Here is a 23135-nt window from a genome sequence, read left to right as displayed (position 1 = left end):
TTTATACATGTGTACTAATCAAAATATGTGCATGTGTTGCTGTTTGTCTGTGTCGGCTTAATCAAGGTAGATGCAGATGTGTGTCCTGTATATGTGTATTTGAGACCCTAATCAGAGCAGCAAATGCATACGTGTTGCTCTGATTGGGGTCTCAAATATACATATACAGGACACATACCTGCATCTACCTTGATTAGGCCCACATAGACAAACAGCAACACATGGACATATTCTGATTAGTACACACATATACTGCTCTCCCTGTGTATCATTTGTGTGTATTTGCATGTTTGTACCAGGAAGCAGAGGATAGGCTACGTACGCTGTAAGGGAAACTTAGAATGGAAGAGTTGGCAACATTCTGAGCCACTGACTCTCCCATGTACTTATGGTATATTATACACTGGGCAAATCTTTAGGGATTTATGTTCCGTAGAATCTTCAAATATATCTAGCCCATTTCAAACTCTTTAGTCCTACCAATGGAGAAAGTCCCGAGTCCCTTAATATAATTTCTTTCTAATATGTTTCATTTAAGTTTGTGTATATGTGTGCGTACTTTTGTTTTCTTAGTAGAAAACCGAGAAATAAAACTCCCTGTTATAGCTGAGCATCTTAATTCTGATGTGGGATTTTTTTTTTTTTTGAGGAACCATTAATTTTGCCCAACTCAGATGTTTCTGACCAAGTTGGCATGTTCCAGCACCTAACAATTAAGCAGTGCCATCTTAAAGGACTCTTTTCTGCCATGGCACCTGCCTTCTGAAACACCATTCTATGACTCCCACTATGGCCTTTTTAAATGAGCCCTTAAAACCTGGCTGGGTCCCCAGGCTCTGGGATTGAGGGGGCAAGTATGATGTTTTGAATGGTTGTCAGCTTCTTTTTTGTTACTTTTGGTAGCAGTGCTGTTCCTTGTTTTTAAACTGTTATTCTTTTTCTTTTATTTGGCAAGGCACCCAGAATTGTGACAAATTAGGGCAGCCCATGAATTCCATAAATCCATAGTGCTACGCATCCTTCAGAAGTCCTAGTCCTAGACAGAGTCTATATTCATTTAATCAGAAATATATTCATGTAGCCTTAGAAACTCAGTTCTGAGTGTTGCTTTGTTCTGTTTGTTTGAATGTGAATGCCATCCAGTTTTCACTACAGAAAGAAGAAACAGCTGTTAACAAGAATATTTGTTTATATTGAGCAATACACATTTTAATGTAAAAGTATACCAAAATACAGAATGCAACAGACGTTTGCTTGCACTTAGCAGATAACTTACAAGTACTGTAAATAAATATATTATTCTATTAAGAACATTAATAGAAACATATAAAATTGTTTTATGTGTTGTTATACTGCCCAGAGTTACTTTAATGCGAGATGGGTGGATATACAAATACGATATAATAAAGATATCCTGCTATAATTATTTTTTTTCCTTCTCCCCTAGGTGGGCCCAGCAGGATCCCAGTTTGGCTTGTTAGCCTGTCTTTTTGTGGAGCTCTTCCAGAGCTGGCAGGTCCTAGAGAATCCCTGGAAGGCTTTTTTAAATCTTTCTGGGATTGTCCTCTTTCTTTTCGCCTGCGGTCTTCTGCCATGGATCGACAATATTGCACACATATTTGGTTTCCTCAGTGGCCTATTACTTTCTTTTGCTTTCCTGCCCTATATCACTTTTGGTACTGCAGACAAATATCGCAAACGGGTGATGATCATGGTCTCACTCCTGATCTTCGTTGGTTTGTTTGCATCTCTTGTGATCTGGCTGTATGTGTATCCCATCAATTGGCACTGGACTGAATATCTAACCTGCTTGCCTTTCACAACCAAGTTTTGCGAGAAGTATGACTTGGACCAGACCTTGCACTGATGAAGATGAAGCATTTAAGTGGATTTAGTAGAAAGGATTTTGAGGAACCAAGGACAGAGGCAGCTATGGCTGGGTAAAGCAGAGCATTTTCGTTTCCAGTTTCCTATTTTGAATTTTTAAGTGTCATCCGTGAAACAGCATGCACCAAGTGCTGAAGCCAAGCAAGTGGGTAGTCCCTGCCACCTTTTGTGAGGTGTACATTCTTCCGGATGTCCAGAGTAAAATATAACTAGGTGTAATTCTGTGGCAACCCTAAACATCAATTAATCATTACCTGGAGAGTTACGAGTATAAACCAGGGGTTGTTATCAGAACATTTCCCACTTACGTGCCTTGCATCAGAAGGTAGTCTCTGTAAAGCTTTGTTCCCGAGTTTCCTCCCTGACATGAATTCAGCCTTCGAGGTCAAGTTTCTTTTGAGGAACTGGCAAAGAATCCAAAGATGTCTTTCATCTGTGTGGCTGATTGGGCATTTGTGAGATGGAGGTCAGCCGATGACTTTCAAAGATTGCATTAGCTACGGACACCCTGTTGAACTGCTTCCATTGACCATCTGCCAGTTTCTATGTTTTCCTACTTGAAATCCCTCCTTTTCATGCAAATCTTGGTTTGGGGTTCCTTTCCTACTGCCTTTTGGCACAATATGGTGCTTGGACCTTGTGGCAGTCCTCCCTGCCTTAGTGCCTTTTTATGGTACTAGGAATTGTACTGTGAAAATAAACCCCATCTTTTTGTACAAGGGGCATTTTTATATGCAAATTCTTGTTTTACGTTCACAATCTCTGTATGTCACTAGGGTCAAATACTTTTTGACCAAGAACATTGCTTTTAAAGGCACCTTGTCCTCGGTTAAGAAATGCAGGTAGTTATTCCAGTATTTACATTGGGTTGGTAACACAGCAACCTGGAATTTCTTTAAAAGAACACTTGAAGTATAATTCCTTTCTAAAAGGAAAGGAATCAGATTCTCTAGTGACAAAATGAGAAATGTAAAAAAAAATATTTTTGGTCTAAATAAATGAGCTTAAATTCTACGAGGAGTATATGTACGTTTTTGTGTGTATGTATTTCTAACCCTAAATTAGAAGTGTTGAAGTTAGAGGTACATCATCTCAGAGAACCTGCTGTAGCTACATAGCACAGTTAATTTAGAATTCTGACTCACTGTTTTGCCCTAAGCAACAAAGCATTCCAAAATCTTACTGTGTATATGTGGTAATTTATTAGAGCCTTTGGTTGAGAATATTTTTCTATCAGTATTGTTGCTAATGTGTAAATATTAGACTGTTCCTTTGAACTGAACAATGTGTCCCAGTTGACACTGTTTATCTACTTTTCATTAAAGGTAGGTTTGGTAATCATTTCTTTGCATCCAAAGTATATTAATTTTAATGCTTAATGCCTGTATCCCGCTTGTTCCCAAAACTGGTTAAAGCTTGCCATTCCCCTTGCATTGCACTGTTGTTCCTTGCAAATATTTGACAAGTATCTTCACAAAATTGCCATTATGACAAATACATGTATCACAAAGCCCTGTGGCTGTCTTTCAGGTATCTACTGTCTGACTAGTAATTTTTTGAAGTGTTCCTACTCCCTGCTTTTGGAATCGTGTTCATTATCTGAATCGTGTACCTGTGGAGTGACTGAGTAATGGAAGTTAATTCATCCTTTGCCATCACCCCCAGTCACAATCTCAGCCTAGCTGTATTGTATAAAATAACTTCCCAATGTCATAGTCTTATTGATTACATCATGGCATAGGAATTCTGGGAGTTGAAATCCACGAGTCATAAAAGAGCCAAGGTTGCCTACCCCTGTGATAGCTACTGAGTTCTAAGATTTGGTAGTAACAGTTATGAGTACTGCAGAGAGTCATTACAAATTGTGCATTTTGCCTTTCATGTTTCGTTCATTAACAATAACAGCTCTATTTTACAAGAGGAGTTCAACTGCACTTTGATCTCATAAAATTGGTTACTTTCAGTTTCATATTATTCAAGCAACTAAGTGTATTTACACAAAACTTACTGTAAGTTATTGCTTTTTGTTCACTGGAGAGCAATTCTATACCTTGTTATGCTGGTTGATTTTATGTAAGGGTATATAACTTAATATGTTGTAAAATATATGCTGCCTTAGCATTAAAGCTACTAATCTGCATAATGCAAGTACAGTAGTCATCCACTTAAGGCAGTTCATATAACCATGGTTCAAAGTTACGATAGCCTTGGAAAAAGTGACTTATAACCTGTACTCACACTTAATGACAGTAACAACAGCCTGGCGATTTAACTTAACAGGAAGGGGAAATATTATCTCAGCAGCCACTATTTCTGCGCACAAATGCATGAGCCCGAATAGCACAGTTCATCTCAATGAAATTTAATGAACCAACAGTGATCTCACAGGGGCCTAGCACTTTAAAGCCACACTTCATATAAAAGGGAATGAGAAAGTCCTCACACATCAATGCAGCTCGACGCACACAGGGCAAGGAGCAAAGGTACTGTAGGTAGCGCCACATCAAAATGGATCCTTTGCCTTGCTGGCGGAAAGTGCAATGTACTGCCAGAACATGTATGTGGACTATAGTACCATGAGGCTTGTGTAGGGTCAGCGCATCCTGCCATGGGAGAAGAGGAAAAAAAAATGCTTTTTAGAGGTTGGTTTTTGAATCTCCTCCTGTTGACAGCTATATTCATCTCCAAATGTTTGCCTTACCAGATCCTTGAATCATTGGTCTCTTGAATCATGCCATTTCTTTATTCTCACAATCTATTTTTCTAACTTTTGCAGAGATAAGCTATGACTTCAAGGAATCCAGTCATTTCAGAATAGGATTTTTGCATTCTCAATCTATCTTGCCCCGTTTCCATAAACTTACTGAATAAATTAAAGTTCCATTGTAGATGAGCTAGACATCTTGTGACGCCTTGGACACAGCCATGTATTTCCTTGATAACAATAGGTCTCTGGTTGGCCACTGTCTACTTCCATTGTTTTCTTCAACTTCTAAGTTTTTTCTACAGCTCTGGGAGTCCCTGATTCCACCCAAGCCTGATCCTGCTTACATTTTTGTGTCCAGAAAAAGTTGGCCAGAAGCTGGCCCTGATGAAACAAAGCCTACCTACTGCATTTCAATAAACTTATTCTCCCATAGCCCATTTTGGATAATTTGAAATTATGTCCAAATTCTGTAAAGCTCTTTTGATTACTAATTTCTAACTAAGTGTAGTCTAATCCAATGTAATTATTGTGCCGCAACTTTATGAAAACACAACCATCTTTCAGCATCATACTGTATGTGCATTAATATATATTTTGGAAGGGGAAGCAGGCAAGGAACAAATCGTTCAGCAGTTTGCTCATAGGTGCAAAAGTGTGAAATACTGCTCTTCAGATTAACTGAGGTTTTTCTGCTTATTTAACAATAAAATAGTGTCTGGAAGTTTGCAAAAATGAAATGTTATATAAATAGAAGCATATTTTCTAAGAGTTTGGTGCACTGATGGCTGTGAACATATTTGTAAGTGCATCTGTCTCTCTACCTACATACTATATTCCTCCCTTGTTAAGTAATGGCAGATGCTGAATAATTTCTTTAAAAGAAAACTGGGTTCAGATTCCATTCTCATTCATTCTCTCCCCAAATACTGTATAAAGCAACAAAAACATATTTAGCTTACCTGGCTGAGTCTTTCCTGGTCCCAGAGGGAGCCAATAATGAAAGCAACTAGTTGACCTTCTTCAAACAAGCCAAGTGACAACTCAGGACATAGGTTAAGAAAATGGCGAATCTCATCCAGGTGGAGGGGGCAGTCTCCCGACACTGAAATAAAGGCTTGAGGGAAGAAGAAAGGGAGATGTAAAATTTTGTCCTGCTGATTACAGAAAGGTTAAACTTCCAGAAATCTAGGAAAGTACTGGCCCTGCCCAAGAAAAAATGAAACTAGGTGAGAGGATGAATCTGACAAAACCTCGAATCTTGCAAACTGAGATTTCAGGAATCCAATCTGGTTTCTTCTTATTACAGGTTTTCTATGAGGGGATTTAATTGATGCCTTTCACTGCAATGGGTTTTCCTTTATCAGCTATGCCAGAATTCAGTTGTAGGCAGAGCTAGCAGATAAGCACTCAAATGCATAAAGTCATACATTTTTGGGAACTGAGTTAATCTTTAGCCTAATTACTATTCTTGAAATTTTTACATTTCAAATGCAAATATGCAAATTTATACTGGGGCATAGTCTAAATCACACTAATGTTCAGGTTTAGCTGAAAATCCCCGGACTATCTAATGAAAAAAATCAGTTTCATCATATATCCCTCTGTCTTTCTGTCTCTAGGAAATACAAATGGGGGGTGGGAATTAGTAAAATATGGAATATAAATGGATTAATTACAGAGCTACTGCCACCTGCAAAGATTAGAAATGGGAAAAGAAATGCTCTCTGTAGTTAGCCAGCAGAATTCTTCCCCTCTATGCATGACCCAATTGCAACTTGTAGTTGAAAGAGATACTGTTCTGTTCAGTTTCTGCTTACTGCTTAGAAAATAAAGTTTGATTTTTATCTTTTTGAACACAATATTATTTAACTGTATCAAAGAAACCTTATACGTAAGGCATGGTGCGGTTTTTATTGGTGCAGTTAATTTAACTATCAATATCAGATCTTATGGCTGAAATTCTCTGATGAAAATCTTGAATATACAGTATTTTACTGTCATTAAGTCTTTCCAAACCTTAGCTGTTTCTAATGCTTTGGATTAATCTTTAGAGCGGTATTTCCCTGCAATAATTCCCTATTTATTATAGTATTTTTCCTTTATTTGATTTTTGGGAAGAGGGGTGCCTTCATATCTGTTGATTCCTGGTGATTGCCTGGACGAGTCCCTGCAATTTTCTTGGCAGCATTTTCAGGAGCAGGTTGTCATTGCTTACTTCCTAGAACTGAGAGAGAGTGATTGACCCAAAGACACCCAGCTGGTTTCTTTCATTAACATAGAACTAGAACTCATAATCTCACTATTTCTAATCTGGTGCCTTTCACCAATACACTAAACCACTTCGCTTTCTGAATTTAGGCATACTGTGTATTAGTTTGTCTTTCTACTAGCTAGTCTGCTTTGACTTCTCAGCATTTGGGAACATGGGAGATAACTATGAAATGTTTATAGTGTGCCATGCTTGATGTATTTGGAGAAAAAGTACAAGAAAGATGAAATGCTTTTTAATTGCCCTGGCTGCAGCTTGCAATACTATACCACACTGTTGCTTTCTTGCTTTTCTTCATATCACACACTCACTCGTATGTAACTATCCTACTCAGAGTCCAGTTATACAGTTCTTCCATATCGTGAACATGTCTTTCTTAAGATTAAACACAAGAAATGGATTTTACCTTCTCTCTCAATTTCAAACACTCCAATGGCATCTTCAGGTGTGAGACACCGGAATTCACTTACAGGAAGAGTGTGTCGACGCTGGCCCACAAGGGAGTTTTTTGAAGATCTGAGATAAGGAGATTTGAAAAATGGCAAAGCACTGATCATAGACATCTTCTATGGTATATCTGCCTCTTCTGTAAATGTTTCTTCTCCTCCTTTTGGAATAGCTATTTAATTCAATTGCCTCCAACACAATTAGCCAGCAGATGAGAAGACCTGCAGAGATAAGTATTACTTGCAATTTTTTGTTGTTTGGAAATAGGCATGACCATGAGCTTCTGATCCTTGCTATCATCCCCACTGTGAAACAGAATGTCAAGTTTTTTATTCCTAACCAGCTCACAGAAGCAAAGCCTATCAAATATTCAAATGCTAAGGCACAGTCTAAGGCAGATGGGGAAAAAAACCAGTATGGGATACTGGACATCCTTTGTGGCTTTTCATAATTTGTATATGTGTCAGAATGAACAGCTGAAACGGCAGCATTACACATAGAAACGTCAAAAGAGCAGTGAGATGACTGTGCGCGGCCAAACACACACTCCACACGGGTGGGGCGGGTGGAGAGAAGCAGAGCGCCAGAATTCAAACAGCTGTCAACGAGCCCGACGGAAACAGGAACGGGGCAATTGATTATGGGAGGGTGGGAATTGAATAGATCCGTAACATGCTTGTTAGCTAAACGGTTGGCTCAGCAGAGATTATAAGAATGTATTCCCTCAATCCTGGCTTGAACTCTGACGATGCCAGCAGATGCTGGCGAAAGCTAAATTTTAATAAATTATTATTCTTGGTGATCTGTATTTTCATGTTCTTTATATGTTTTAGCCTCCAATCCCCTAATCATCTTTGTTGCACTTCTCTGCACTCTTTCTAGAGTCTCAACATCTTTTTTATATTGTGGTGACCAAAACTGGATGCAGTATTCCAAGTGTGGTCTTACCAATTTACATACGTATATCTATATTTTCCATGTCGGATGGTCTGCATGGGTTGATGAACTATTAAATCTACAAAAATACAATAGCCAAACCAGACTTTGGGTTTTGATTTATTCACATTGTCCATTTTGGGCAATCATTCCAGACCCAATTATTCAGCTGAGTTGAATTATTCCCAGTCAGTCTATTTTGAGCTAAAGCCACTAGATTTTGGGCTGAAGCTTTAAAGTGATACACACCCAGCTCAAATGCCTTCATGGAATTCTTCAAATGTGGATATGCACAGCAAAATCTAAATCTTGTGAATAACCATCAGAAGCAAAATCAGAGATAATGAAAAAAGAAAACCAAAAACCTTGCATTTATGCTATTACTGATGCTTGTTTCGCTGATTAGGTATAGGTATAGGTATAGGCTAGCTCTAGTTCATGAGAACCTAAGAACAAAACTAGCAAAATACTCATAAATGCAATACCATATCAGAAAAAGTGGATTATATCATTTGATTATCGAAGTTACAGATTACTGTATCTACAAGGATTTATGCTATTTGATCCCTGTGAATATCCATATAAAACTGATTTGGATGGGGTTTTATGACTACAAATTAACACTTTGAGAACCGGGTACGCAATATCCATGTATACAGTATACTCTAAGTATTGTTTTTAACTATGATGTTCCTGAATGTGGGTTCTGGTATGAAAAGGAATTAAAGAACAAAATAGGTGAGGAAAACTAATAAATCCACTATAAAGCTAGCAATTAAACCTGAAAGTGATCATTACGTGGATTTCTTTAGTGGCCTCATCCCAACCAAATTTCTAGGAACTAATTCTTAGCTCTTGCAATTTTATTTCTATTATTCACGTGCATGGCTGTGTGTCTTAGCATAGAATCTACAAGGGTGCTCAAGAGGAATTAGCAGCAGAGATACAGGTGACATCAAATCTAATCTCTAAGCCTGCTTGATTTGGGTTTGAGTAGCTTATTGTACATTTCCTGATCTGTCTACTTTGGAGCAGAGGATATCACGGCACTCATATATTTAGCTTCTCAGTTTTTCTCAAAGCTGCTATATTTGTAGTCTTCAGCAGAAACCAATAGAGAGGCAGTAATATCTATTCCTTTTAACTTCCACAAAACATTTTTTCACAATCCTGGTAGCAGATTAAGCATTTTTCTCAGACTTCAAACACAAAACTTCAGTATGGATTTATTTTACTATTAACAACAGTATTTCCAAACTTTTAGAATTTCCAAAACTCAATAAAACAATAAAGGGTTTAAATTTAGCAATAATTTATAAGCAATCTGAATAGATTGTCTTCTGTGTTGAATATTTATACAACTATGTCAGTGAAATTCTTCCCAATTTATTGATCTATGGTAGCATCTACTCATCATATATCTGGAGGTTAATTACTATGCAGCCCCTCTGCACTGCCCAAGCAAGGTAAAAAATGTGCTGCTGTGTGCAATTCTTTACATATGCAGCATTCATTAGAAGAAATTAAAAAGTAATAGAAGCACTGCTGCAACAATACATATTGCAGGGTACTATAATCCCTAACCAATGGGCCTAAATATTTTTTTCTGTCCAAAGATAAGGGATTTGTTCAGGCTATGCTTTAATTTATATATAATTAATTTTCAATTCAATATGTGCAATATCATATAAATGGGCCTTTCTCACTATTAATAATTTTCCAGAGATTCTTTGCATCCATTGACATTGGTAAACTCTAAGATGAAATTCCAACTCTGGAAAATTTAACTACGGTACAAATTGTAATGGCATAGAATTAGTAATTTTGTTTTATTGGGAAATGCAAGGATATCTCTGACTGTAGGTCACAATTTGGTTTCCAGAAAAGTATTCATATTTTATTTTCTCTAAAGCTAAAAGCATTAAAAATTATTCAGTATAATTTATTTATTAATCACTGTTTAAAGATATGTAGTTTAACTATACAATTAATACAGAAAATTCTTATTGTTAATTACGGTATACAATTGTGGGGGAAAAATATCTTGGACCAGAAAATAGATTGTGATATTACTTGTCTCTTCTAGAAAAACTATTGTTTTAACTCTCATCTACTTTTGGCTTTGGGCTTATGTAATATATATTAACTTATATACCAGTAATTTAACCTGACAATAAATCATTTAAAAATAAGTTATTTAAATTATATTTCAATCCTGAATTCATTTTCTTAAAAGTGTCCTTTTTTCAACAGAACTTATTCTCTAAATTCTAAATAATTCTAAATCCTTGGAATCTTAGGATTTTAAGATTTAATTCTCTGAAGTTAACTGTCAGGCTTCTCTCACAATAATTTTAATTTTCTTGTATATTGAATGTCCAACTGCAAAAAATGATTGTATGACTACATGCAAGTGCTATGATTGAATGATTATATTTAATTTTTTAAAAGATTGATATTACAATTAAAATATGCAAAATACCAGGATAGAAGATACAATACTATTATTTTTAGATTTGTAATATTTGTAATATAAGCAAGGAATGAATCTTACCTTCATATTATTATAATATGAATCTTACCTTCATATTATTATACTTTTTTGCTCAGATGATCTGATTGCTTAACATATTACAATTTAACATTTTGTAATGAGCAAATACTATCTGCTATAGGAGAAACAGTTCAAATTAACTTCGGAATGAAACTTTCCTTGACCTTGGAAATCAACTTCATTAAATTGAATTGCAATATCTTTCTTACCTGTATGTTGAGTTTTCTTTTAGTAGTCTATTAACTTCTCCACAATGACATTGCGGAATTGCTGCTAGAGAGTAAGACAAAGAAGACTGCAGTGAATGTTAATGGGGTCCCAGCTTTTATTTTTCCAGAGACTTAGGGAACTCCAGCTTATATATTTATTTTAGTAGCACGTGATGATTTTCTTAAAACATTTAAACCCTCAGGAGGCATAGAATTGCAAAAGAGCTTTAAGGTAACATGTCAACAAAAAGATGGTAGCAGGCTTTACTTTCTTGGTATGATTTTCTCCCTAAGGATAAAATGTTTTAGCTTATTACTAAATAGAAAGGGGCCTTAGAGACTACAAGTGAATAGCTAAGCAGGGCACATTGGCAGAATACTGGTGGAACAAAAACACATTGCATATATTCTTCCTGGAACTATTCATTCTCAAAGGATTTCCTGCTTGAAAGTGAATGTACTCAGTCAATATTACTGTAAATATAATTGTCTTCCTGGAATTGTCTTTGATCCATTAATTGCACCAACTAAATTGTTCATTATTACCATATTAACAAATAGGTTAATAACCTCTCCTCTAAATATTTTGCTTGGAGTATGGAACTGTACTCCTATGTCTTTAATATATTCAGTTATCTGTGATACATACACGGAATATAAACAAACAGCAAGAAAAGTAGGGCTAAGATTAGACTGAGAATAGAAACCACAAGAAACTAATTCATGGTCTGTTTGTGTATGTGCACGTGCACACGCATCATGATAGTCAGGTTTGTGAGTATTCTATTGGCATCTTTTGAATGGCACAACCAAGTAGCTTGCAATGTATATAGGAATATCTGCACGGAATACGGGCTGGATCCTCTTAAGTCCAGATGGGAGATCTCACAGAAGATCATGGAGAATAAGAAAGCTAAGAGCCTGTGGGACTTTCAGATCAGAGAGACAAGCAGGTGCTAGCTAATCAACCACACATCATGGTAGTTGACAAGGAATGGTGGTAATAGATATAGCAGTGCCAAGTGACACCAATATCAGGAAGAAGGAGTATGAGCCCTGGCGGAAGAGAGATTAAGTGAAGTACTGCAGGCAAACTCTGCCCACAGCCTAGAGTTTGAACCTGATAGGGCTCAAGGTTGACCCAGCCTTCCATCTTTTCGAGGTCGGTAAAATGAGGACCCAGATTGTTGGGGGCAATATGCTGACATTGTGAACCATCCAGAGAATGCTGTAAAACAGAGGCAAGAGTGGCTCCAACAGATGATGATGATGATGATGATGATGATGATGATGATGATAATAATAATAATAATAATAATAATAATAATAATAATAATAAGGATGATGATGATGATGATGATAAAGTTGGAAGGGACCTTGGAGGTCATCTAGTCCAACCCACTGCTCAGGCAGGAAACCCTATACCATTTCGGACAAATGGCTATCCAGTTTCTTCTTAAAAACTTCCAGTGTTGGCACATTCACAGTTTCTGGAGGCAGGTTGTTCCACTGATTGTTCTAATTGTCAGTAAATTCTCCTTAGTTCTAGGTTGCTTCTCTCTTTGGTTAGTTTCCACCTGTTGCTTCTTGTCCTGCCTTCAGGCGCTTTGGAAAATAGCTTGACTCCCTCTTCTTTGTGACAGCCCCTGAGATATTGGAACACTGCTATCATGTCCCCCCTCGTCCTTCTCTTCGTTAAACTAGACATACCCAATTCCAGCAACCATTCCTTATATGTTTTAGCCTCCAGTCCCCTAATCATCTTTGTTGTTCTTCTCTGTACTCTTTTTTACATCGTGGTGACCAAAACTGGATGCAGTATTCCAAGTGTGGCCTTACCAAGGCATTGTAAAGTGGTATTAATACTTCACGTGATCTTGATTCTATCCCTCTGTTAATGCAGCATAGCACTGTGTTGGCTTTTTTGGCAGCTGCAGCACACTGCTGCTCATATTTAAATGATTGTCCACTAGGACTCTGAGATTCCTCTCACAGTTACTACTATTGAGCAAGGTACCCCCTATACTATACCTGTACATTTGGTTTTTCTGGCCTAGGAACAACAACAGAGCTCTCTGTCCAGAAACCCTACTGGCTGAAGAATCTATGTTCTGTCTCTCCTAACATTCCTCCTTTAGAAAAAGAACAACAATCCTTCCCACTGTGGTAGAATCCTCAGCTTTCATTGCTCTGCCCATTCCATATACAGTATGGTTTCTACGATCAAAGACTTTCAACTTCAAAAACAGGAAGTCTTGAGGAGAAAGGAGCAGGAACTATAATATTATATTAGAGCAACTTCACACCTGCTATGGTCCTTGGAATGATGTTTCAGGGATCAGAGGACCATCACACTAGACAGTGAGATTTCTCTACATTAAATAGACTTTTCCACCCGAAACAGCTATGCTACCTATTAAAAAAAACCCCTGAAATATGAGTTGTATGAATTCAACAGGGATCACAAAATCTACCATTTCAAAATTAAAATCAGAAATGATTTAACACATCCCAATTCTAAAATTCATAGGTTTTCCTTATGCAAAACGTACATTTAAGTACCTTTCAAAAGCTATTAGCTCATAATTAAAGCTGTATTAAATATTCCACAATTATTTTTAATGCTCCTTTGGCAAGGATATACTAGAAAACCATAATTGTCTTATCCTACCACATGGTGTCACTGATTCAAAATATAGCTCCGTGTGTAAAATTTATGAAATATGAGACTAGTCTTCTGTAATATTTTAATCTTAATATGCATCATGCATGGTTCTACCAAATATATACTAGAAATAAAGGAAACTCAGAGGCTCTGAAGCCCAGTATACTTCCACAACATTAAATAGTACTTGCTTACATTTGTCTACAAATATGGGACTTCAGCCTAAGGGTTTTAACATTTGGAGACATTTGAATGGGAATAAAATCCTAAAGATCAAGAACACTAGCCCATGATGCAATAATGACAACTGACAAATAGTCTAAGACAAATACCAGGGGCACTTTGAATATAATAATTACATAAATAAATCACTAGTCATCACAATGTTCTTATTACAACAGTAATGATTAGTTTAGTTATATTCTGGTTGAATGCCTGAAAGCTGACTACACCCAAAACCATGATTCTTGTGAAATTTTTTTTTTAAATCAGATTCATTAATTAGGAAAAAAGGACTAGATTGGAAAAATCTATAACTGGTTTGTTTTTACTTTCCATCTTATCACCCAGCATACCAATGCAGGAATTTTATTGCCTGTGTGTGCTGGCAAAAAAAATGTTCTTTTAAGTGATAAAGAGAGAACAGACATTCCAGAATGGGAATCTCTTTCAAAATTTGAATATACCATTACAGTGGTTAACATATTTTATAAATAAATCTAAAAATACAGATTGAAATTAACAGGGATTGACTAGGAAAAACTCAAACTTTTTTAGTTATTGTCTTTTATAAATATCTTTTATCATTTGAAATGGCAACTAGAATTACAACCATTCTGACAAATTTCAAATCAGCAAATTTTAAGCAGCCCAAATACCTGGAGAGTAAATCCAGTTTTAATGCTTTGTGAAGAAAGACCAAGCTAGAAAGGCCAGGCTAACTGAATCTTGGAGAAGTTGTGGTAGGAAGATCATTCAATAGGAGTGGAGCTACCAAAGATCAAGTATGCTTCCTAGATACAATTCGATGACATTGGTACAGAGAAGGGATCTGGAGCATGTCTAACTTGGAAGAGCATGTGACAAGGGAGCTAGGCAGTCCCACAAATAACTCAGTCCTGTGCCATGTAGGGTTTTAATTTAATATGAAGTTCTGAAAAGGTGTACTACCCAACTAACTATTATCAAGAACCTTAAGATTTGAATATTTTTAATTATAATTTGAATAAGATATGAATAATTTAAATAAGATTTGAGAGCCAATTTGGTCTAGAGGTTAAGGCACCAGGCCAGAAAAGAAGAGACCGTGAGTTCAAGTCCTGCCTTAGCCATGAATGCCAACTGGGTGACTTTGGGCCAGTTACTCTTTCTCAGCCCAACCCACCTCACAGGATTGTTGTTGTGGGGAAGATAGGAGGAGGAAAGTGTGTTAGATATGTTCGCTTGAGTTATTTGTAAAAATAGTAAAAGTGGGGTACAATTAATGAAATGATAACTTTTTCAAACTAGCATAAATTGGATGGCTTTCTCATGAAATAAATGAAATAAATATCAGGTAATGTTGTTTTATGTTGGCTCAAGTTCCCTTTATATTTCAGTTAAGTTTATATGACCTTGGACCAGTCACTCTTTCAGTCCTAGACAGAGGGCAGTGGTAAACCATTTCCAATCTGGCCCAGAAAACTGCAGGATCCTGTCCAGACACTGGTCAGGAATCAAAACGACTTGAAAGCATGTGCACACACACATACCCAAAAGGATTATATGAAGCTCTGCTAATATTCAATGGCAAAGATATACCAAACAAACAAATATGAAAACAAGAAAATCCAAAAGGAGGCAACTATATTTCTTTTACAAAACGGTGTATTCGATTGAAGTCCTAAAGAAGAATATTAATAATCACAAGAATCAAGCCATACTACAGCTATATAAATGAAACAATGCTGAAGGTAACAATTTAATGTGGCCCATGATGAAGACTTCTAAACTGGCTCCATAGGACAGGAGGCTAAGATAACTGAATTAGTTCAGCATTGCTATTGAAAAGAAATTAGTAAATTCCTTGAAGAGACCCAAGAACCATCTCCCAAATAGAGGATTCAACTCTTTGTCACTAAATTGTATCTAGTTTAATATTACTGTATTGCCTCTGTTGTGTATGACCCTCTATCTTTTAAGCAAGAGAATTGAGTGATAAAAATAATTTTCATAGATTTTATTTAGTGTTATATTAAGTTATTTAAGAGCGCCATCTATTGGGAAAAGGACATGAAACTGAAGGGGAAAAAATGAAGGCGCTGTCAAAGGAGGCTTTTATTTTGCAACTGCTGCCTCTTTCACTGGATTTGGAAGGCAGAGAAGAAAGACCATAATCATTGATAAAATATGCAGTTATAGAGGTTATATTTTATAACTTCAATATATCTTCCCAACATTAATTCCATTTTTTATTACAAGAAATATAATTTAAATAAGAAATGGCACAACAACTACATAATGCCTGGCAATGCTGCATGACCGCTCTCTTAAAAGCATTCCAAATTTCTAAAACAGATCAGTGAAAAAGCAAAGAAATACCACTAAAATACTATAGTATATTTTATAGGCTCTTAATATAGTCAGATCTTACGTATTTACTTTTCATAAATCTGTTTACATATTAACAGAATATCAGGAGAAGTATAGCCTAGGGATACAAGTAGTTCAAAACTTTTCAGCCGGGTTAAAGAAATCTGTTTTCTACACTTTTCTGTACCTTAAAAGTGCTTGCCACTTCCTCTAGAATCAAACTATGGATGGAAGACGTTTTTAGTTATTGATTTGGCATTTAGGTTCAACGCATTAAGACGTGATGGGGTTGCTAGCATGGCAACCAGGAAAACTCCATCTGGGAGAGAGCAAAAAACCCTGGGGATAGCCTGACACTCCCCAACATTTTTTTTCAATTCCCTAGTTTATCAATCTTTCATTGTTATATCTTCTGCATTGTCGTATCATACATCACTACTACCTTCAGCCTTCTCAATCACTTGCCTTCTCATCCATTTTCCTGTTTATAGCAGCAAAATAGATGTCACCAGAGCCTGATCACCTTTGATTAATCTGACGTGCCAAACAAAAGAGGAGTACATAATCAAGTATATTCCTATGGATCCTACCTCATTTTCAAATTGCCCCAATCTCAAAACAATCCATTTTTCTCATCTGAAAGCCTCCAAGCAAGGAACAGCTTTCTTTCATAACGGGTCTAGCCAAGAGGTTGCCGGTATGGTAGTGGGATGGTCTTCAGCGTTGTCTAATTCCTTTCTAATGTTATTCCACTTGGGAGGCAATCTCAAGGAACTACAAAGTCTCTACCGCAGTCTACAATGCTCAGCACAGGGGGGTAGTGGTAGGGCAGATTTACAATCCATCTTTCAGTTTTGCTAGTTTTCTAGCAATCCATTAAAGTTGCTACTGTTCCTGCTCATACATCCTCACTGAAAGAAGCACCTGATCCTTATACTCAGTGGTGGGATTCAAATATCTGAACAACTGGTTCTCTGCGTGGATGCCACTTCTGGAAGTCCTTTCTGGGCCTCGGAGGCCCAGAATGGACTTCCAGAAGTGGCATCCACACACTTGCAGCGAGCCAATCTGGGCCTTGCGAAAAAGGCCTAGGGCTTCAGTGGGCACCATCCAGTGGTAGGATTCAGCTGATTCGCCAAAGTCAACAAAAAATTAGCTACCAGTTCTGCCCAACCAGTGCAAACCAGCTCAATCCCACCACTGCTTATATTATGGCAGTAACAAGGTTTTCTTATCGAGACTAATCACTTAGACCAGGAATAGAACCCACAAAGCTCCCTCCTCAATGTGACACTTTAAAGATATTTTAAATTCTTTAAATAAAGAGAAAAAAATGGGAAAATAATATATTGCTAAGCACCAGCTTCTAAATTTCCCCTAAGTTCTCCTGGAAAATAAAAAAGTGGATTCCTGAAACTCAGTGCTTGATTTGGAAATGTGCCCATCTGTAGGAAGAGGGAAAACCATAGTAACTTTATGTGGGAAGCAGTAACTTCATCAGTCTAGCTTCATTTAAAATGGTTCTTTATCTGACTAGCCTGAAGTTATTTTGTGAGGACAACAATAAAACTCCTAAATTTCCAATTTAGAATTTGTTATTCAACAAATATATGGTTCATAGAATTTGAACAAAATGGGATAGACAAAATCAATAAAAGCTTCCTTTTATAACTACTAAAAGAGACCTGGAGAAAGGGTGGAAAGAAGTGGTTTAAATTTTATAATGGTGTGACAATATAATATCCATTTCCTTTAAAAAAAAATCTTAGTCATAATGACTAAACAAAAAAACTACAATTTATCTCACAAAAGAAATAATTCTATCTAGATTTGTAACAAATATGTCAATTTATGATGGCATAAAGTTGAGTGATACTATGCTGTTGTGAATTATAACATTTTTTTATTTAGAAAATTTACATGGATGCTCTTCTCACATATAAACTCTGGATGACTAACAACAATCAATTAGAAAAACATAACTTCTACAAATTAATACAGTATTCTTCCCTCCAACCAGAATTTAAAAGAATCATAGCACAGTTACAAAGGCCTTATAAACTCACCCACACAAACCACACCTACACTGGACTCATCTAACATCCTGGCCCAGTATCTCAGGGAAAAGCAAAGTCTTCACAGCCTTTTGGAAGAGGCCCTCTGGATCCAGTGGGAGATTGTTCTATGGGGCAGACACTGAGATAGAAAAGGCTTGACTTCTTGGTCCCACAAGATGACATTATTTCATAGACAGGACCTGGAGATTACTTGTCCTGTTGGAACTGGTGGATAGGCAGAAATCTCAGAGATAGGCAGTCCTGCAAGCAAGTTGGCCCTATGCCATGCAAGGCTTAAAGATGATAAGCTATATGTTGAGTTGTCACTGGAAGCATAATTGGAGCCAGTGCAGTTCATGTAATAACAGCGTAACCCAGACAAACCTCAGTATACCCAAAACTGCCCATACCACTGGATTCTGGACCAGATAAAGCATCTAAGTATTTTTTTAAGGACAGTCCCATATAGAGCACATTACAGTGATTCAATAGGGAAGGGATGAGTAAATGTAACCAGGGCCTCCCAATTCAGGAATGAGAGGATTTGGCACACAAAATGAATTTGTCCCTCCCCTGCCTCTGGAGCCACTAGCTATTCAAACAGGAAGCATAAGTCTAGGACAGTGGTTCTCAATCTTCCCAATGCTGCAACCCCAACCATGTGGTCGTAAGTCAAGGACTACCTGTATTTCCCTGCAGGCGGGGCAGGAGGAGGCACGCACGCTCCGCCTCCTCTCCTGCGGCTGCACACGGGCCGTCGCCCAGCAACCACCTCGGCCCGGGAGCGCTGCGCATGCGTGGTGCTGCCCCCTGCGCTGGCCGAGGCGTAGCTGGCAAACGGCAGCGATGGCGCAAGCCGACCACCTCCCACCCCTGGCCCTCTTTTACTTACTTTTTGTAGTTGCTCAGCAGGGAGGGAAGCTTTCCAGAAAGTTCGCCTTGTAGCACCGTTTGCAGACTGGGTCTTTTGGCAGGCTCAGCAGGGCAGAGAAAGCCTGGACAATTCCTACTGGCTTTTGAAAGCCAATAGAATTAGACTCTATTCAAGAGAGTCTATTCTATTGGCTTTCGAATGCCAATAGAATAGAGTCTCTTGAATAGAGTCTATTTTATTGGCTTTCAAAAGCCAATAGAATAAGAGGGAGTAGCACAGCTAAGGAGAAGGGGGAAAAAATGGCGGAAGCCTTGTTTGGCGACCCCTGTGAAATGGTCGTTCGACCCCAAATGGGGTCGCGACCCATAGGTTGAGAACCGCTTGTCTAAGAAGACTCCCAAATTGTGTATCAATTTCAGTGGATTGCTATCTCATTGAATATTAAAAGATGAAAAATCTCTAGAATCGGGAAGCCCCAAATCACTGGGTCTTGATAAGTGACTCATATAGCCACTGGGCAAACGTCACAACAGCATCATTTATCCAATCAAGGATAGAGATGAATAATTCAGTATCTGTTGGAGAGGGGAAGAAATCAAGGGGGGAATTAGAGTCTCTACATAGCCACAAGAGAATAAAGTCCAGCCTCCCTTGAATGTCATTGAACCTTACCTAGTTTTAGCCAGATGCATAGTTTGATATGATTTCTGTGAATAGGCTTGAGCAATAAAGCAGTAAATTGGACCTCTGTGTACGGAGCTGATTGTTTATGCCTGACAGTATAATCAGCATGCTGATATCTCACTCCCAATGGTGTCAATGGATGACATCACCCAGCAATTTCACACAAATATTAAATAAGAGTGGAAAGTGGAAAGAGAGCCAAACCCTGAGGCATCCAACTAGAACAAGCATAGGATTAGACCCTCTCCCAGTCCAAAATGGAGCCAGCACTAGAAGGAGAACAAGCACAAAACAATTCCTTGCTTCTAATCCCTTATGCAAGTCCAGAAAGATTCCATAACTGATGCTATTAAAAGCCACTGAGAGACCTATGAGATCAAGGATGGATTCATCACCACTCCCTGAGCCACAAGCGCAACCAATGCTGTCTCGATACTATAACCCAGGTTGAACTCCAACTCAGTTTGTAACTTTATTGTTCATCACCTATGTTACAAGAATCTCATCAGACTGCTTGCCTTACTCTGGGAACAACCAAATAAGGATTTGGGGAGAAGTCATGCTTATGCTGTTTGCAGCTACGCAATAATTTCAAGCTAGGCCCTTGCATGACCCCCTCCCTTCAGCCTAGCTGGCAATTCCCCAACAGGGGTGCTCTTCTTAATTTTCATAGAACATAGTTAAAAATTCTGACCAGCTCCCATTAGTATTTCCTTACTAATTGTATGTTGGCTAGGGGTATCTTTATAAAACTGCCTTTGGGAGTACTGTTTGAGGTAACTAGAATTTAAATACCCAGCAAAACAGAAAAATAATTGTGACTATTTGAGACAGCAAGTTCATCCATTAACAATTACAACAATTACATTACATCTCTTTAGCACAGCAAATATTCCATATCTCTATAAGATAAGAAATATTCCTCATCCATATAGCTGATTATTTGGTGTGTTCTTTTCCATTTTGTAAACATGAATGATTTCAGCTCATAATTTAAAATAATCATTGGGTCAGAAGTCCTTGAGATGTTTCTGGTAAGAAAACAAATGACCACAAGATGGAGCAAGCACGTTTTCCAAGAGAAGAATTTTAAGAATAAGGGTTGCCTCAATTTTATGTGGAAACATATCATTTCAAAAATTCCAAATTTTAGGGTAAGGTGGAAATATTTTGCTCCTATCACTTTCCCTACTTGTGCTGCTTATAGTATGTTAAAGAAGGAGAAAATGTAGATAAAATTTAAATAATTATTCATAATTGGAATAATGCATTTTTCATTTTGCAACAAGTTCCAATAATGAGATGTACAACTAGGACAGATGGAAATGAAAGAGAAAATCACATTTGAAGCCCAGAAGGGGATGGGGGTGATTGTCCATAACAATCCCAGTTTCTCATGACACTTTGGGAAAATTATTTGCCCATTCCTATTCTAAATTATGGCAAGTAATAGTTCGAAATTACAGAAACAAATCTGGTGCCAAGCTATTGAAAACCTATATAGATTAAACAGTGATATGTTCTCCCACATGGCAGCCATATTGTGATGGCAATTTTTATAAGATACTTCAATAAATATTGAATATAAATTAAATCATTAACCAAATAATTTTCTGAACTTCATGTAGCCTAGCAATGTGGAATCCTGTATTTCTTCCACAATGTGTAGTTAGAAACTTGAGGATGGTATAACAATAGAGAATACATGAGATTTTCTAAATATGAATATGAATTACTTGAAAATTACCATCAATTCCTGCTTACAAGTACTGTATTTTTGTTTCACCTAAATTTATCTAAAACATATAATCATTACACTGGATGTCAATGTTAAGAACATATCATTATTTATAAAAAGAGTTTCATAATCTTATTCGCTAAGAACTCTACAGACACCAACTATTTTCACACATCACACTAAGCGGAAGCTTATGCCTTTTAATAGAGTGTTTTTGTCTATTATGTGTTAGTCTACAGACTAATATGGCTCTTCTCTGACTACATAAGTATAATTTGCTTGCATTTAGTTGTACATATTGTGCATGCAAATCATATTTATCCCATCATGTGGCTTATGAATTTAACCCCATATTATGTTTAAACAATTATTACAATGCACTGGTAGAGTCACATGGTATCATTTGCTTTTTACAAAAAATAAAAAACCTAATGTTAAATATCACTTAACTAAATATCTTCTTTTTCTTTACTTTCTTTCCATTTTCTGGAAGTAGCAGAACTACTTCATGATGCCCTTTATTTAATTCTAAAACAATCAGACTTTATTCTCTTACCACTATTATTATTATTATCATCATTATTACTATTATTATTATTATGGCGAAAAGCATTGCTTTCAGCAATGATGTTATTGACTTTTTATCTCCTTCATTCTGAAGCTACTCCTGTGCCAATTTTCCCTTGACTTGTTGTGGTGTATAAACGGGGATAACAATCTGCTGTCCTCCAGATACTTTGGATAACATTTTCCAAAATTACTCAATATTCTAGTTAGGATTTATGGAAACTACAGGCCAAAATACCCGGAAGCTCCAGGCATCCTTCCATTGACCTACACTAGCAGTGATCCATATCCAGAAAAGTTACTATTCATTAACATGTTATTTAGATTGTCAAGTTCTTCATTAGTGCACAATACTGCAATGAGCTTCCTCAGTTGTAGAGCAGAAAATAAATACATACCTCCAAGTCTCTAACCAGGTTTTCCCCGTTGTGCTCCTTTTGCTTATTCTTCTAGCCCTTCCAAGTTTTCTCTCTCTTTCGGCTTTCATTCTCTTGTCATAGCCTCCTCTTCCATTAGTTCCTTCATCAACAGAAGCTACTCTACTCATCGCTTCTTCTTCCACCATTCCCCAGTTCTCCAGGAGCAGAAGCTGAGCGTGAAGGGGAGCTAGATCTGCGATCCTGCAGGACTGTAAATCTAAAACCGCCCAAAGCGACTATATGAAATACAAACGTGATAAATAAAATATAAATAAATAAAACGCCCAAGACAACTCCCGATCCCTCCTTTTCTTCATTTTTTTTTCTCCCCTGGGACGGTTTCTTCTCGGCGTGTTCCGTCCCATCTGCCAGTCTCCTTTGGGTCAGGAAGACAGGCTGCTTCGAGGGGTTCCCCGGGCTGCCCCCGCGGCTGCTCCTCGAGCTTTCTTCCCCCGCTTCATTTCTCCCGCCTGCCGCTCGCCTTCCCTCTCCGACCCTAACCCAGGTCGCCCCACGGCCGCCTCAGCTTGGCCTGGAGCTCCGCCCCCGCC

The 23135-nt window shown here is 37.5% G+C and overlaps 2 protein-coding genes across 5 annotated transcripts in view; one reads left to right on the top strand and one right to left on the bottom strand.

The window, feature by feature from the left end:
• RHBDF2 (rhomboid 5 homolog 2) overlaps positions 1-2901 on the top strand; it is an 83799-nt gene extending 80898 nt beyond the window's left edge. For all 3 annotated transcript variants that reach the window (XM_039327988.1, XM_039327989.1, XM_039327990.1), the window contains one exon: positions 1448-2901. In XM_039327988.1, coding sequence (XP_039183922.1) covers positions 1448-1867 — 420 coding nt within the window. In that variant the 3' untranslated portion in view covers positions 1868-2901. The remainder of the gene's footprint in view (positions 1-1447) is intronic.
• Positions 2902-3371: 470 nt separating this feature from the next.
• AANAT (aralkylamine N-acetyltransferase) lies at positions 3372-23113 on the bottom strand. Of its 2 annotated transcripts, none has more exons than XM_039327997.1 (5): positions 22564-23113; positions 11010-11073; positions 7270-7531; positions 5554-5708; positions 3372-4490 (listed from the first exon to the last, which is right to left on the bottom strand). In XM_039327997.1, the coding sequence occupies exons 3-5, from the start codon at positions 7424-7426 to the stop codon at positions 4185-4187; spliced, it is 618 nt and encodes a 205-aa protein (XP_039183931.1). In that variant the 5' UTR covers positions 7427-7531; positions 11010-11073; positions 22564-23113; the 3' UTR covers positions 3372-4184. The 2 variants fall into 2 exon arrangements, with proteins under 2 accessions (XP_039183931.1, XP_039183932.1); XM_039327998.1 differs by having other exon boundaries at positions 11010-11070.
• Between the last annotated feature and the right edge of the window lie 22 nt (positions 23114-23135).

The sequence above is a fragment of the Crotalus tigris genome, unplaced genomic scaffold (genome assembly GCF_016545835.1).
Source record: "Crotalus tigris isolate CLP2741 ecotype Arizona unplaced genomic scaffold, ASM1654583v1 scf7180000024370.6872682, whole genome shotgun sequence".
Lineage (NCBI taxonomy): Eukaryota > Metazoa > Chordata > Lepidosauria > Squamata > Viperidae > Crotalus > Crotalus tigris.
Note: the sequence above shows the minus strand (reverse complement) of the source record. Positions and strands in the feature narration are given on the sequence as shown.

What these genes read in the sequence shown, in the direction of transcription:
- AANAT (XM_039327997.1), bottom strand. Translation starts at nt 7,426, where the DNA reads ATGTCTATGATCAGTGCTTTGCCATTTTTCAAATCTCCTTATCTCAGA. An exon ending in GTTTGAAATTGAGAGAGAAG is followed by an intron (nt 5,709 to 7,269) that starts GTAAAATCCATT and finishes TCTTCCCTCAAG; the next exon opens with CCTTTATTTCAGTGTCGGGA. An exon ending in ACCAGGAAAGACTCAGCCAG is followed by an intron (nt 4,491 to 5,553) that starts GTAAGCTAAATA and finishes CTCCCATGGCAG; the next exon opens with GATGCGCTGACCCTACACAA.